Source organism: Furipterus horrens, unplaced genomic scaffold (genome assembly GCF_987537825.1).
Source record: "Furipterus horrens unplaced genomic scaffold, mFurHor1.1.pri manual_scaffold_9, whole genome shotgun sequence".
NCBI classification, from domain to species: domain Eukaryota; kingdom Metazoa; phylum Chordata; class Mammalia; order Chiroptera; family Furipteridae; genus Furipterus; species Furipterus horrens.
Window position 1 is genome coordinate 32,661,951 of NW_028327179.1, and position 15,605 is coordinate 32,677,555.

Consider the following 15,605-nt stretch of genomic DNA (forward strand, 5'->3'; position numbering starts at 1 on the left):
TATTTGGTTGCCCTTAATATATTTAAATCCATAAGACTATCCTGAATTTATTTTATCAAGAATATGGGTTTATAATCTGCCAAGCTGCGCTAAAATCCTTTTGCCTAATTTCCTTTCATTTTGTGGAGAACAGTAGACTAAACCTCAGAGAAACTGAGAACAGTTATTCTTCAGACTTAAGTGACAGACTTCACTTTTTAAAAATTGTCAGTGTAGAAAAATTTTAAGAAACCTTTTTGTATTTGCCTTTTTAAAAATTACATATTTCATTAAAAATTACTTTAGTACATTATATTTTTTGCCTTACCACAGTGAAGACCAGCAGACAAACCAGAAGGTACTTGTTCTCTATACTAGAATTTGACATTAGACAAGACTTAAAACAGTTGTTTTTTGGCCACCTTTGGGATACTTACGTCATGTTTTCCTACCGGTTAGCTATAAGTTGGAGGGATAAAAGTGGGGTTTCACATTTCTCTAGAGACTTCCAGATTGAAGCCTCTGTTTGGATACCATGAGAATGTACTTGGTTTGAGTTTACAAATGAGGTTATAAACTTTGAAGGAATTTATATAGCCTGGGAAATATTTTATTTCAACTAAAAGATTAAGGCCTTTATAATCTCACTTAATTTTAATTGTTTTCAAATAGGAGGGAAACATTTTCAGCTGTAGAATTGATGCTGAGGAAATATAAATGGCAATAATATCAAGTACCACTTTAACTGGTGTTTAGACCCAAAGAAAAGATAAATGTTAGGATTGCTGTAATATTTCAGATCACAGTAACATTAATGAAATCACTATGTTAGTACTCAGTGGTAACAATCATTGTTGCATGTGCTTCCAATTACTTGAGAACCTTCTGTTTGGTGTTGAAATGTTGCCATGGTCACGCTGTCTGTCGGGTATGGCACAGCGAACTGTGGAAGCAGTGGCAGCTCAGGACGCCCAGGCTTGGAGCGAAGCTATCTGACAAGGCTGCAGTGTGTGGAAGCCACATTCAGCATGAACCAGAATGCTCTGAGGAAACTGGTGGAATCCATCAGTAAAACTGTCAAGAGTTGTAAGTACTGACCAGACATTCAACATTGCCTGAGCATCTTTATTCAAATAGAAATACTGGTAGACATACTAGTTGGACATTAACAAGTGCTTTGTAACTTTGAAAATAGAGTTCCTCCGTTTTCTATATAATATTTTGGTCACTGTAATAAATAGATGGCAAGTGAACAATTATCTCTGCACTTACACGAAAATAATTTTCAGGTGTCCTAAAATATACTTCTGTATGTGGGAAGAAGAGTTTGGGAATTTATATGATATAGTGCTGAAGGATTATCTGCTAACCAAGGACTGATTTTATTATAATCTGAAATTTAATAAGATTTCAAATTATAAAGTTTCACTTGGACAGTTCCCTGAGTTCTCTGGCACAAAATACATAGAAGCAGATGATTGCTCTACTTCAGGGGATTGATAGAGATACTGTAGATGTTGAAATAGCATGGTGCTTTAAACATGGCAAGTGCTTATTAAAACTAATCTGACTTAACAGATTTAGGGGGATTCCTTGCCCTGAATGATTTTTCTCAGGCATGACTACAAATTATCCTGATTTATAATTCTGAGAATGTTTTTAGAATGTGAGGATGTTACTTTTACTTCAGCCACTTTTACAACCTCATTACAGGACACTTCCACTTTCTCTCATGTGTCCTCCCTCGTTAGGATAAGTTCCACCTTTCTAAGACTCTCACTGTCCCTGGTCAGGGTGGGTCCCCAGTCAGGGTGCATACGAGACGCAACCCATCCATGTTTCTCGCCCTCTGTCCCTCCCTTCTCCCCTCTCTTAAAAAAAAAAGAAAAAAGAAAGAAGAAAGGGAAAAGAAAATGTAGCTTCCTGGGTTCCACCCTAGGTGTATATTTAAAAATCTCTGGATGTGGGGCCAGGTTGTTCACTTGTAAGTATCTTAGACACTAAAGTTTGAGGATTCCTGACCAGAATCGTCATTTCCAAGTGAAACTTAATCTGTCAGCCTGTCAGTTTCAATTGATTGATGGTAAATTGGGGATTGACTCAGTCTTTAACAAGCATTGTCATTTTGCCATAAATTTTACACTTAAATAGGTTAATGAACTTTTTTCGAAAGCTATGTGAAGAATTTTAAAACTTCTAAATTCATGTTGTTTGATTCAGCTGGTCATTTTGGTATCTAGATGTTACTCTCTTCCATCCTATTCCTTTACCCCTCCAATGTACAAGTGGTTGATGATTATTTAGCGAACACTTGAGAGCCTACCATAATGCTATGTAGGCACTACTTGTTACCGATTAGATACTAACATAATAATGGTACGAGATTCTGTCACGTGCCTGTTGAAATACTTTATGGACTGCATTTCTCTGATATACTCCTACCAAGGGGGGAAATAAGCTAAATCTGGTGAGACTTGCCCTTGTGAATTCATGAGCCCCCTCCCTTGAGTGTTCATGAGTTTTTAAATGCAGTCATGTCTTCTGGCACTTAGCCCAGGACCACCTACAGGCCCACTAGTCCAGTATTTGGCTTTTCCTTTTTTTGTGAGACATAACAATGGGTGTGCCTACATAGGTTAGTAGACATACTTATTTACTAGCTAGTCTGCTGAGACTGTTTAGAAATACACCCCAGTAGCTGCAGGCACACTCAATACCTAAACCTTGGTTTCAAAATAGCTATCTCCAATTTTAAAAAAAACAACAGGATTCCTTGACAGAGCTGAACAGTGTGTAGAGGAAAAACCTGCACTGCTTTCTGTTTCTCTTTGACACTACTGCCACACTCACAGGTCTATCACTTGTGTTCACCAACTGTGGAGGGTTTTCCCTACAGGCATGCTCTGACACCAGCTGGGTGTCCTACAATTTAACTCAGTTCTGATACTACCTGAAGATAAAATGAGATCCTACAGGTTAGGAGTTCAGTACTACAAGACTGCTTCCCCCACTTCAGATGCTAATCACGTGTCCAGGTTGTTAACTGTGCCACAGATTCTGGCCAACTGGCTATAAATCTGAGGTTACCACCACCCCTTCCTTGGGTTCAATTAACTTGCTAGAGCAGCTCACAGACCTTACAGAAAGTTTATTTACTAGATTAGCGATTTATTATAAAAAGATATAATTAGGAACAGCCAAATGAAAGAGATGTATGGAACAAAGTACGTGGGGAGGAACACAGCTTCTATGCTTTCTTCTAAGCAACTTTATGTTCACCAACCCAGAAGGCCCCCAAACCCTGTATTTTGGCGATTTTCATGGAGACTTGTCACATGGGCATGATAGATCATTAATGCAATTTCTAGCCCCTCTCTGAAGGATGGTGGGTGGGGCTGAAAGTTCCAAGGTTTTTAATCATGGCTTGGTCTTTTTGTGACCAGGGGCCACCAAGTTACCTCATTGGAACAAAAGACATTCCTATCACTAAGGGATTTAGGAGCTTTGTCCAGAACTCCAGCCAAAGACAAAAAGATACTCCTAGTTCTTGTATCACTTAGAAAGGTAAAGGATTTTAGGAGCTCTGCTAGGAATTGGAGGCAGATACAAATGATCCTGGCAGGCAGTGTCGAAAGCAAGGAAGTGTTTGAAAAAGCGGAAGGTGGGGGCTATGTGAAAGGTACAGGAGTCAGCCTGAAAACTCCCAATGGCCAAAGCTGGAACAATTTGAGAAGAAATAACAGTACTGGTATAAAATATATGTAACTCCATAGAGACATAACTAAATAAATGGAAAAGGGACATCTTTCTTACAGAAGAATTCTGAATAACAATATAGACACTCCTTCCCAAATAGTGGCAGCTAACTCCCCTTTCTTTGAGAGACTGGCCTGTATAAGAATAAATTGTGGAGAAGGAAAACTGATTACAGTGGAGAAACCTGTACTCGCTAGCTTAACCAAGTAATCGAGGTTACATGTGTGCCCCTGAAGTGTGATGACAAGAATAGCGCTTTATCTTGTAATCTTCCCCAAAACACATAACCGTAGTCTAATTATGAGAAAAACATTTGGTAAAGCTGAATTAAGAAATATTCTTGAAATAACTCAAGGTCATGGAAAGCGAGGAAAACTGAAAACTCAGATTGGAGAAGACATGACAGCCAAATGAATCCTGGAATACAAAAGCAGAACATGAATGGGAAACCCAGTAAATCTGTGATTTAGTTGATAATGTGCCAGAGTTATGGTATTATTTTTGCCAAATATAGCAAGGTTACATAAGATGTCAACAACGGGGAGAAACTGAAGAGTTCATGGGAACTCTTATTGCATCTCTTATAAACCTGAAATTATTCTAAACTAAAATGTAATAACATGGATCAGTCTTTGGCATCTCAACACCATTCTCACTATCCATGACTGCTCAACTACCACAGTTGTTCCTTGTCCACATGTATAAGGTCTGTAGATAGAATGAAATGTGAGCCACGTGGATAAACTCAGAAGTTACCCACTGGAAATGGTCTGAAATCCTTCGTTGCTTTGTTGAATGACTCAGAGCAGCTTAACCCTCACTTTCTTCAGGGATCCATTTAATTCTCAGTAGTGTTGGTGTTAACATTTCCACTCAGGTAATAATTCTCCATCAGAATTGAGCAGGACAGGTGTCTCAACTGTGCACTTCAGAGTGCATTGACCTCTGAGCTTCCTTTCTCTTCATATTCCAAAACAGAAATGTCTTTCCAAGTTTTTGTCCTCAGAGCAATTGCATCCCTTCCTACCATGTAACCTTGAAAAGTCACGTTGCCTGATTTCCACCATACATTTCCTTGGTTGAAAGGAAACCAGCACAAAAGTCCCTCTAGTTTCAAGTGAGGGAGATAGACCCCACCTCTCCAAGGCCGAAGTATCAGTCACATTATAAGAAGAGCATATAGGTTCTTTCACTGGTCTGGGGAAATACAACCTGTCAGATTTGGATTCACCATTCATAAGGTATTTTCAAGAATCTGCCAAAGTGATCTTCCTTAAATGCAAATCTGATTCTGTTAACTTGTCACAATTTTTCAGTAAGCTCCCCATTGTCTGTAAACTTAAAGAGCCCTGCCACCTGGCCAACTCCGAACCACCTGCGTCCCTCAGAACATGCATTCAAGCTTTCTCCTCTGGCTAATGCTTAATCCTTCAGCAGGTCTTACCTCGTGACACCTCCTCCTGGGAACCCTTCTGAATTATTTGCCACCTTTCTCCCCAGTTGATTATTCCTTCCTTTGGGTCACCCCCAATTACCATCAATCATAGAGTTTGTACTACTTTATTGCACTTACTTCTTTATCTCCACCAAAGTGTAACAATCTTGAGGGCAGGAACCATGGAGAGTCATTGCCTGGTTTATAGAAGACCCTTAACAAAGGATTATTGGATGGATAAACAACTTTATTTCATATATTAAGGATAATAGCTACAGTGTGAAGCCTGGGGATCCATTTCAATTCATAAATTAGTATTATTAGGTACCTTTGTAATTGCTTATTCTTTAGATTTGTCAGTCATTGTCCTAAGAATGAAGTTATTTTGACCACAGTAGGAACCCTATTAACTGCGTATTTGCTATATGTTATAATTAATTCCCGTTGGGTAACCTGAAATCATCTCAAAGACAGCATCTAAAGTATTTTTTCTCCCAACCTTCCCAACAAAAAAAAAAGGTGGGGGGTGGCGGACAAGGAAGAGAAAAAAATAGTAGCCAGCTTTCCCCCCTCTTTTAGTTATATCCTTAATTCAGAGAATTAGACTTAAGAAACTTAAGGACCCTCAGAGATCATCTGGACAGACAATACCTAATTTTCATAGGTGAGGGCTCTGAAGCATAAACATACTGTGTGACTTGTCTGTCTCTCAGCTATTTAGTCTGAGAAATGGAAGCAGAACCCAAATGCTTAACTCTATAATACCCCTAACCCACTATGTCTAATCCCTGACTTCTCGGTCCTGATGGTGCATTAGAATCACCTGTGAACTTCTTAAATCTGCCATTAATTTTCTAAGTCTCTGGAGTAAGATCCAGGAATTACAAGTATTAAAAAGTTTTGGCTTGAAAATCAGCCAACCATGTCCTACTGAATTTTTTGCAGTATCTTAGGCTCCCTTCCCACTCTGACCTCATTTCCAGCTCCCTAACCCCAACGCTCCAAGCCTGGCTTCTGTGCTTCCCGGTTTCCCCTTCAATACAGCTTGCCACTTCCCAGCTTTTAAGGCACAGAAGACTCAACCTAGCTCTTGTTTAAAAGCTAACTCCTTGATTCCCAGTCAGGGCACATGACTAGGTTGCACGTCAGGTCCCCAGTTGGGGGCGCAAGTGAGAGGCAACCACACAGTGATGTTTCTCTCCCTCTCTCGTTTCACCTCTAAAAATAAGTAAACAAATAAGTAAATTATAAAAAATAAAAAAAAGCTAACTCCTGGGCCCACTGTTAACAATTCTGAGGTAGGTCTGGGACAAGGCCTGGCGATTTGCATGTTTAACAAACAGTGGTGAGGGAATTGATTCTCATGCAGATGATCCAAAGATGAAACCATGAGAAACAGTTTCAGTAAAATAAATGTTAATCCTCTTGCCAGGCATTCAGGGCCCTTGACCATCAGCTCATTCTCTTCACTCTTATTTTTCACTTCTTTCCAACTTGCTGGCTTCCAATAAGGCATCCTCAACCTCAATCCCCACTCCACTTCTTTCCTTTACTCATGTTCTCGCTCCCTGGGATTTTCCACTTCTTTACCAACCCCTATTCGTTAGTTCCTATCAAAATACTATGCATCCTTCAAGGCCCAGTTCAAAGTCCACTCACATGAAAATGGCCCAACTCCTCTTTCCAAGTGAGACCCCTCTGAATTGTGTAAGCTTTTAAGTAACAAGTCTATGTCATACTTTTAAAATATCAGTAGGGCATCGAGCATCATAGGAAAACAAGCTTTTTAGTTAAATATTTTTAAAAATAGGTTGGAGAACTCAATGATGAACTCATTTTCATTTTCATTTTACAGTCACAAAAAGTGAAGTCGAGTGTCTGATAATTTTTTTTCATGGCTTGGTGGGAAGAGCTGATGTGAGATTGGCTCATGTTGGACTAGACTCTAATGCATTCCGAACGATCCTATACAGTTTATTTGGAATGACTGATGAGAAGCTAATGAACAGGGGTAAGAAGTCATAAGGGGCTGAAATGGGCCAAGCTGAGATGGCAAATAAATATATATGTAGATTAATATATGGCAAGTATATATTTAATTTTCTTCAAAGACTGAAGTTTTTAATGCAAACTGAAAAGACAGTTCTGGTAGTGCTGACAATGCAAGTCAGTTGATTTTATTGTCAGGATGGTTTCTTAATATAAACTCACTCAGGATTTCTTATCTCATAACTACTACTTTGAGAGATAACCAGTAATGAACTAAATAAGGTAACAGCATTGTTTTTTAAAGATAAGCATTTGACTTTTAATCATGATGTCTATGGATTCATATGTTGTAGACATGTTAACCTTTAAATGACTTCTTTTCCCTCATAAAAATGAAAAATGTATCAGTGAGTACAAAAATGATATTCATTATACTGAAAAAAATCAAAGATTATTTATTGTAAAATAGGAAGTTATTTAGTGTGATCTGTTTTCACTAACAGGTTTTTAGTATTCAAGTTGGTAAGTTTTGACATATGTATGTACACCCTTGAAACTATCAGCATAATCAAAATAACATATCCATCACTCCCAAGAGTCGATAATATTTTGTTTTCTTTGGGATAAACTAAGAATTCATTGGTAATCTTAAAATAATTATTATTTTAGTAATTTACTTTTAGGCATTATACAAACTCTTTAGAACAAAATTTTGCCACTTTTTTATTTTTTCTAAGATTTTATTTATTTATTTCTTTAGAGGGGAAGGGAGGAAGAGGGAGAGAAACATCGGTTGGCTCTGGTTGCCTCTTGCACACCACCAACTGGGGACCTGGCCGGCAACCCAGGCATGTGCCCTGACTGGAAATTGAATCTGCAACCTTTCAGTTCACAGGCTGGTGCTCAACCCACTGAGCTACACCAGCCAGGATACCACTTTTTTAGAATAAAAGTGACTACGTTAATTGGATCCATCATTGGACATTTTGGTTTATAGTAACTGTACAAAACAGCACAAATGAAGCTCATCATTGATCGTGGAGGAGAATGACTCTTTTTCCTATATAAATCTTGGGGAAACATATTTTCAGTAATTTTGTCTCTTTCAAGAAGATTGTGCCAAAACCTTTTTTTTCCCCTCAGTTTGGGAGGAAATTTTAAAAAATCTATTCTTACATACATATTCTTGAATTATAAAAGAACTAAATTACAATACAGTTACATGTTCTTTTTTCCAGTGTTTTTTGCATTTGACAAAGACAATGATAACTGCATAAACGTAAATGAGTGGGTGGAAGGATTATCAGTGTTTCTTCGAGGGACTTTTGAAGAAAAGCTGCAATGTAAGGATTCTGTATTGGATTACTGACTTAGTAATATATACTGCCAATTTTGTATTTAGTGAATGTTAAAGAAAAAATTTTTTTCAAGTGAGTTGGTTTAATTCCAGGTAGTACAGAATTCTGGGTGGAACAAATGACAGAGCGAAAGGAGGGTCTTTCACGTGGCGCCTGGGTGTAAAACCCAACAACTAGTGTTGAGGAAAACAGGTCTTTATTTACAATATTCCAACCTGGGGAGGGCAGTGAGCACTTCAGCTCAGATTCCTGTTCTCCCGCGGGACCCAGCACTTCCCTTGCTCCCCAAAAGGTTAGAAGCCAAAAACATTCCCAGAAGTTCCCCATCCCTTATCTGTCAGCTGTCTCCTTCAGGATCTGGGGTACGATGTCTTCAGCCTCTGTATAACAGTCCAGGAAAACATGTGCTGTGTTGCACTGGATCATGCACAGTTCTCCCTTTCAAAGCAGCATGGAGTTCGTTCTCTGCCCTCCTTGCAAACTATGTGGATCTCCTCTCCTCCTCTCTAAGCTGGTTGCCGCCTATTTTTAAATCTGTGACTGCATCCTGTGACTCAGTAGGTGTGGGAATCAGTTCTGACCATTCACAGAACCATGCATAGGCTCTGTAAGCTCTTTCCACATCATTCCATGGTCAAAACTCCTCCCATCTCCTTGGGGCCTTGGAAGAACCAAAGCATTTGCATGAGTAAGACATTAGCCTTAGTCATGCAAAGGCATCTTAAAAGCTGTTCCGTTTCCCCATCCCCCAACCCGCAGGCTCTGGGGAATTTTGGAGACCCCTACTCTGTAACACAAAGACTGAAGAACATACTTTGACAGGATTCTGGGCTGGGTTTACTCGGACCTCACAGCTAAGATTGAAATGGCAGAGTGAGAAGAGCTAAAGAGATGAGCCACTGCATGGCTATTATTATTTTTATTTTTATTTTATTTTGTTTTATTTTTACAAAAGTTTGTTCTTAAATGTACAACAGGCTCCAAGACACTTCATTTTACCTATAGGTGACAAAATATGTTATGACAGGGAATGCAGATGTTAAAACAGGAATGGAATTAAGGATCACCATTGCCCCAAACAGAAGAAACAGCTCACCTTTTGCCGGATTTCCTAATTCCACCAGTGGCCAGGGGGCCTTTACCTGCAGCCTTCACTTTTAGCTACTCAAGATTCTTCTCTTTTTGCTTCTGCTTGAATGCCTTATCTTCCTCGTCCATCTCCTTGGCCTGCTTCTTGGGCTGCTCCAGGGGATTCTTCTTGCCACCTTTGCAGCCAAACTTGATGCCTGCCACTCCTTCCCCAGACTTTGCCACCAGAAGCCTAATTTTTTTTTTTAATATAAAATTAGTGTTCTCTATAGCAACCTTGCAAAGATATTTCATAGGAGAGGCCCTAGTCCAAGGATCCCCAAACACTTCCTTCACTGGCTCTGTAATGCTCAAATGTCACCAGGATGGGTCTTGGGCTTAAGGCCTAGGCTAATAACAGAAACTAAGGGCCAGGGCTTATGCCAACTCTGATCAGCTTGAGGGGCAGAGGTGTCTGAGGCTGCTGCTGGGCTCAGCAGGAAGTGGGCCTCGATATGGGGCACGGCACAAGTCACATTAGGGCCATTGCTTGTCTCTTCATTTAAGAAAAAGTGAGGAATAGACATAAAACGAGGTAAAACCCACATTAAACCACCAGGTAGCAATACTCCAGTGTGAGTGTAGATGAGTGAAAAGGGGAAAGCCCAAGCAGGGAGGACTCTGAAGAGCTTCTTACAGAAAAGGAACAAAAAGCTCCCAGTTCACAATTTTGCCTCGAAATAACTGGCCTCACCTCACCTCATCTCTCCTCACCGTTGGTGTGATGTGTATTTCTTATGTTTTACATGTCTGATGCCAGGATTTAGGGTGAGAAAACCTGGAAAGAGAATTTTAAACAACTTTAAATAGCAGTTTTCAAGAAAACATTGCTTAATGTCAAATTGCTTAAGAAAAGACTGCAGTGTTCTGAGGACATAAGGAAATTTTTTATCCCTTCTTATTCTTCCACTTGAATTTGGATTTGGAATGTTCAGAAGAAGATCCCTAAACTAAACACATTTTTAAAGTGATAGCAAGATTTTTAAAAATTGTCAACTTTCTGACATTTATATTTCATTGTTTCTAGTTTTGTGGTTTTTCTTTTTTTCTTCAGTCTAATTTTTTACAGGATAGCATTTAAATATAGTTGCCACTTAAGCTTGTTCTAACATTCCTGTACAAAAGTCTCACTTAAAAGTGAAAAGCTAAGTTTCTTGGATGTCAGTTCTTGTGGTAATACTGATACCTGGTGAAATGGTTGTGACATCGAAAGTAGCTGTACATGATTGAAGAGCATCATACTATCAAAAAACTTTTCCTCCTCTAACCTCCCTTCCTAAAAATATTTCATACACATTTCAAGGTATATTAACTTGGGGGTAAAACACTACCTCTAGTAAGGCTGTGTTGCATACTCATGTGTACAACAAATTGGGAGAAACTCAACAAAAAGGCAAAGCTAATCTGATAATTGAAGTTTTATATGTGGTTCTATTGCTTTTGCTAAAACATTTAACTGTATTACAAAAGCCACAAGAGCTCCTTCACTGCTGTATTCCCAGGGCCTGAGTAAGTTACTCGGGGATGAATGAACTGTGGTAGTGCTTACTTCATGAGATTCAAGTCACACCAAGGAGAGGTCCATCACACTAGGTAGTGCGGATGGGCAGGCCTCAAGGAGAGGGCTGACTCATTACCCAAACATGCTGAAAAATGTAGTCAGTGACATAGCCAAGTGTGTACTTATTTTGTGCTCTACATAAGAAGGGAATCACACTGCTGAGATTTTATGCACTTGTGTATATATATTATATGATCAAAGAGCTTCATAACATTTTTAAACCTTGTATTTCAAAAGTTATACGTTTTTCTTTTCACATTCCAGTGAGTATTTAATCTTGTGGAAAGAAATATAATAAAAGGTGCTTTATTTTAAAATCTCTCACAATATAGGCCAATAATTGTAGGTTGTATAAATTGTTATTCTTGTTTATTATATGTTGAAATAACTAAGGAGAGGATTAATGACATTTTAACTGTCCTTAACCAACTCTTAAACTTCTTATGCTTTGAAAAGTCTGTTTTGAAGCTTATTATTTGAATGGTGATGATGGTTACATTTCTCGAGATGGAATATTTGACATGTTGAGGAACAGTCTACACCAACTGTCATCCGAGGAAGAGACTGATGAAGGAATAAAAGAGCTGGTAGATATAACACTGAAGAAAATGGTAAGAATGAAAAACTGTAATTCTTTATATCCAGTCAAATGGATGTTGGAATAAAGCCAGAGGTGAAGGAAGTATTTCCCTCCACAATAAATGTAATCTTTATGAGGGCAGGAGTTTTTGTTTGTTCTCTGCTCTATCCATTGCCTAGAACAGTGCCTGACTGATCATGAGTGCTCAGTAAATATTTATGTAATTGCTGGGTAATAAAATTAATCACTATACCAAGTTAATGTTAATTTTCTTAGTTTAAAATGTTTTAGTATCAGTCAAGTCTCATTAATTGGGGGGCCAGGCAGCAGAATTAATTTGTATAAAGTTGGATGCTATTCCAATCTGTCTTCATAACCTTAGCCTTCCAATTCATCTGAACACTTACTGTAATAAAATAACATAATTAAAGTTGTTCTTTATGAAGTGCTTAATATATGCCAGGCCCTCACAGAACTTCAATAGATGAACTCATTTTATCCTCAAAACAACCCTATGAAGTAGCAGTTATTTCAGTTTTGCAAATGAGAAAACTGAAGTACAGACAGGTTTACTCAAGATAACACTAGAAAACTGGGTGCAGAATTCATCTTTCAATGAAACCAATAATATCAATTTATTATGGACATAGTCATTTCGCTCCTTTTTCTTACTATGACCCTAAACTGGATGCTAGAGATCTGTGACCTTAAGGCAGCCAGGGCCTGGCTCACCATTACACTGGAGTTCAAGAAGGAAACAAATGATGTGGATTGCCAAGTCTCGGACTCAGCTAACACAGACTTGAGTATCCTCTTCCATTAGAATAGAAATATTCTCACCACACCCTGCTAAGGCCCAGTGTAGGCTTCTTGAGAGACAGTATATTCCCTCATTCCAAATCCACCCTCTCCTTTTTGAAAAGAAATGTGATTAAGCCCTGGATGGTGTGGCTCAGTGGATTGAATGCAGGCCTGCAAACCTGAGATCGCCAGTTCAATTCCCAATCAGGGCACATGCCTGGGTTGCAGGCCAGGTCCCCAGTTGGGGGCGTGTGAGAGGCAACCACACATTGATGTTTCTCTCCCTCTCTTTCTATCTTCCTTACCCCTCTTTAAAAATAAATAAAATATTTTTTAAAAAGGAAATGTTATGGAGTGAACCTTTTTCAGACAAATTATTCAAACCTTTCTCTAAGTTAGACTTTCAACAACTCCTACTTAATTATACTCAGAAATGAAGAAAACCATCAAATCAAATCCAAACTCATTTAAGCAGTTAAAGGCATTCAGAATCTATATATATGCAATCCCCATGACTTACTTGATCATCCATATTCCCTGTCATGAATTCCCCACTCCAGGCAGGTCTCTTCTTCCCGACTTACTCTCCTGCTTACTTGTAATTCAGGTCGGGCCATTCCCTCCCCATACTGCTTAAAAGGCCTAGCAGCAGTCCCCATGGCTCTAGTTCATCTTGAACTGTTAGTGCTCTAACTCATGGTGCCTTGCTCCTTAACTGAGCAGCGTCACTTTTAACCTTTTATTATTTTTTTTAATTTGTTTATTTTTAGAGAGAGGGGAAAGGAGAAAGAGAGGGAAACATCACTGTGTGGTTGCCTCTCACTTGCGCCCCCAACTGGGGACCTGATGTGCAACCTAGTCATGTGCCCTGACTGGGAATCGAACCAGTAACACTTGGCTTGCAGGCCGAAGCTCAATCCACTGAGCCACAGCAGCCACGGCTTCCTTAGGTATTTTTTTATTGATTTGAGAGAAACATCGATTTGTTGTTCCATTTATTTATGCATTCATTGGTTGATTCTTGTTATGTGCCCTGACCAGGGATGGAACCTGCAACCTTGGTGTATTGGGATAACACTAACCAACTGAGCTACCTGGCCAGGGCCTATAAGTACTTTTAAATTTATATAGGTAGTGCCTAAAGAATGTGCACTTAGTTTTACTTGGTATAACCTTGCATTCTAGACAGTAATTTTCCATGCAAAATTAAAAACGACTCCATCATTTATTGAGAAATCATCTTCCCCTCTAGGATTATGACAATGATGGCAAGATATCTTTTGCAGACTTTGAAAAAGCAGTGAAAGAAGAGAGACTTTTGTTGGAGGTGTTTGGACAATGTTTACCAGAAGCAAAGGTACAGTGCCAACAGCCCAAATTGGTTGAGGGAACATATTAAAGGATCTGAAAATAACACTTGCTAGACACTCACCTTCATAGGCCTTCAGCTCTCTGGTAAGTTTAAGAGAAAACTTGATCTCTTTCAACCCAAATGTTGCCAATGAGAATAAATTAAGTTTAAAAATTTTTGGACACATAATATAGTACTTTATAGTGTTTTGTGGTCAGAAAGGTTTCTTTTATGTTTGAATTTGATCAGTTTTCTGAGCTATAAAAGCCAGCCTGATAATTTGACTCATTAGCATTTCCTTTAATTCCAACTTCAATCAACCATGCTTAGCAAACATGGTATATAAAAATATATTTTAAAAAACTTTTATTCTCTGGTAATTCAGATGACTTTTGTGAATGAACTTGAATGTTAAACTATCCTTAGCCATCTCAGCTCATCTCTCGTAATTTGTCCCATTGCTGTTAAATTATTCCCACATTTTTTTAGAATCCTCACCAGAGGATATGTTTATATAAATTTGAGAGAGAAGAGAGAAAAATTGATTGGCGGCCTTCTGTACATGCCCCAACTGGGGATTGAACCCACAACCTAGGTATGTGCCCTGACTGGGAATCGAACCTGCAACATTTTGGCATATGGGACAACACTGCAGCCAACTTAGCTACCTGGCCGGGGCTATTCCCACATTTTAGTTGTCTAAAAATGTTAAAAAGCGATGTCTGAAAGGCAGACTTCTCATTTTAAGAGACTAATGGGTGAAACAATATAGAATAATGGACTGGGTTGGGATAACTACTTAGGTCTGGACAGAACACCAACAGTTCTTCAGTTGCTCCCAGACTTTAGGCCCAGTTATCTAGAGCCTTGCTATTCAGTGTAGTCTGCACCAGTGCAATGGGATCACCTAAGAACTTATGGGAAATATAGTCTCAGACCCCACCCCAAACAGTTGAATCTGAATTTTTTTTGGTGCCCTCGCCAGTTGTTTTTATCAGTAAAAATATGGAAATGGCCTGGATATAATTGGATTTCCATTACGTGGTCTTCTAACAGAAAAAAAAAAAAGGGGGGGGTGCAAAAAAAGTAGTGGTAGAAGTCTAGGGTTTACAAATTCTAATTTCTTCCTTGGATCAAGTAAATTCTTAGTACAAGTTAAGTAAAGCATGTAAGCTTCTAATTTCAACTTTGTTCTAATAGTTTACTTTTTACTTTACAGATTTGTCTAGATTTTGAAGCCCTGGCATTCAGACACCTAGACACCTGACTTCTAGCTTTTGAATGTGAATCACTCAATATTTGTATTAAAATAAAAAACAGATCCTGGTTGCCTATATTTATTTCCTTCAATTAATTCACATATAGTTATTGCAAGGTGAGAGGTAATGTTATAAGAACAGTTTCTGTAATATTAAGTATGGATCAAAATAACATCTACAATAGGTAATGATAAGTTAATTTTACTTTATTTAGGTTAGCTAGCAGCCTTGGGTCTTGTGGCAAATACTGTGAATCAGGTACTGCCAACCCTCTTTTCTCTTGTTTCCTCAACCACAGGAGTTGGAAACCTGAAACATTCATTATTCCAGACTCCTTGTTAGGAACAGTTATGGGCCCAGTTCTAGCCAATAAGATGTAAGTAAAGGCACAAGGTGGAGTTTCTGGAA

The 15,605-nt window shown here is 38.7% G+C and overlaps 1 protein-coding gene and 1 pseudogene across 3 annotated transcripts; one reads left to right on the forward strand and one right to left on the reverse strand.

The window, feature by feature from the left end:
• Window positions 1–6: 6 nt before the first annotated feature.
• Window positions 7–15,259, forward strand: LOC150001543 (calaxin-like). 3 transcript variants are annotated; one of them, XM_090287231.1, is made up of 7 exons: window positions 7–1,065; window positions 7,026–7,181; window positions 8,398–8,502; window positions 11,663–11,817; window positions 13,840–13,944; window positions 14,428–14,533; window positions 15,158–15,213. In XM_090287231.1, the coding sequence occupies exons 1-6, from the start codon at window positions 888–890 to the stop codon at window positions 14,518–14,520; spliced, it is 792 nt and encodes a 263-aa protein (XP_090143357.1). In that variant the 5' UTR covers window positions 7–887; the 3' UTR covers window positions 14,521–14,533; window positions 15,158–15,213. The 3 variants fall into 3 exon arrangements, with proteins under 3 accessions (XP_090143357.1, XP_090143358.1, XP_090143359.1); XM_090287232.1 differs by lacking the exon at window positions 14,428–14,533 and having other exon boundaries at window positions 15,158–15,259; XM_090287233.1 differs by lacking the exons at window positions 14,428–14,533; window positions 15,158–15,213 and having other exon boundaries at window positions 13,874–13,936.
• LOC150001544 (translation machinery-associated protein 7 pseudogene) lies at window positions 9,610–10,349 on the reverse strand (annotated as a pseudogene).
• Window positions 15,260–15,605: the final 346 nt, after the last annotated feature.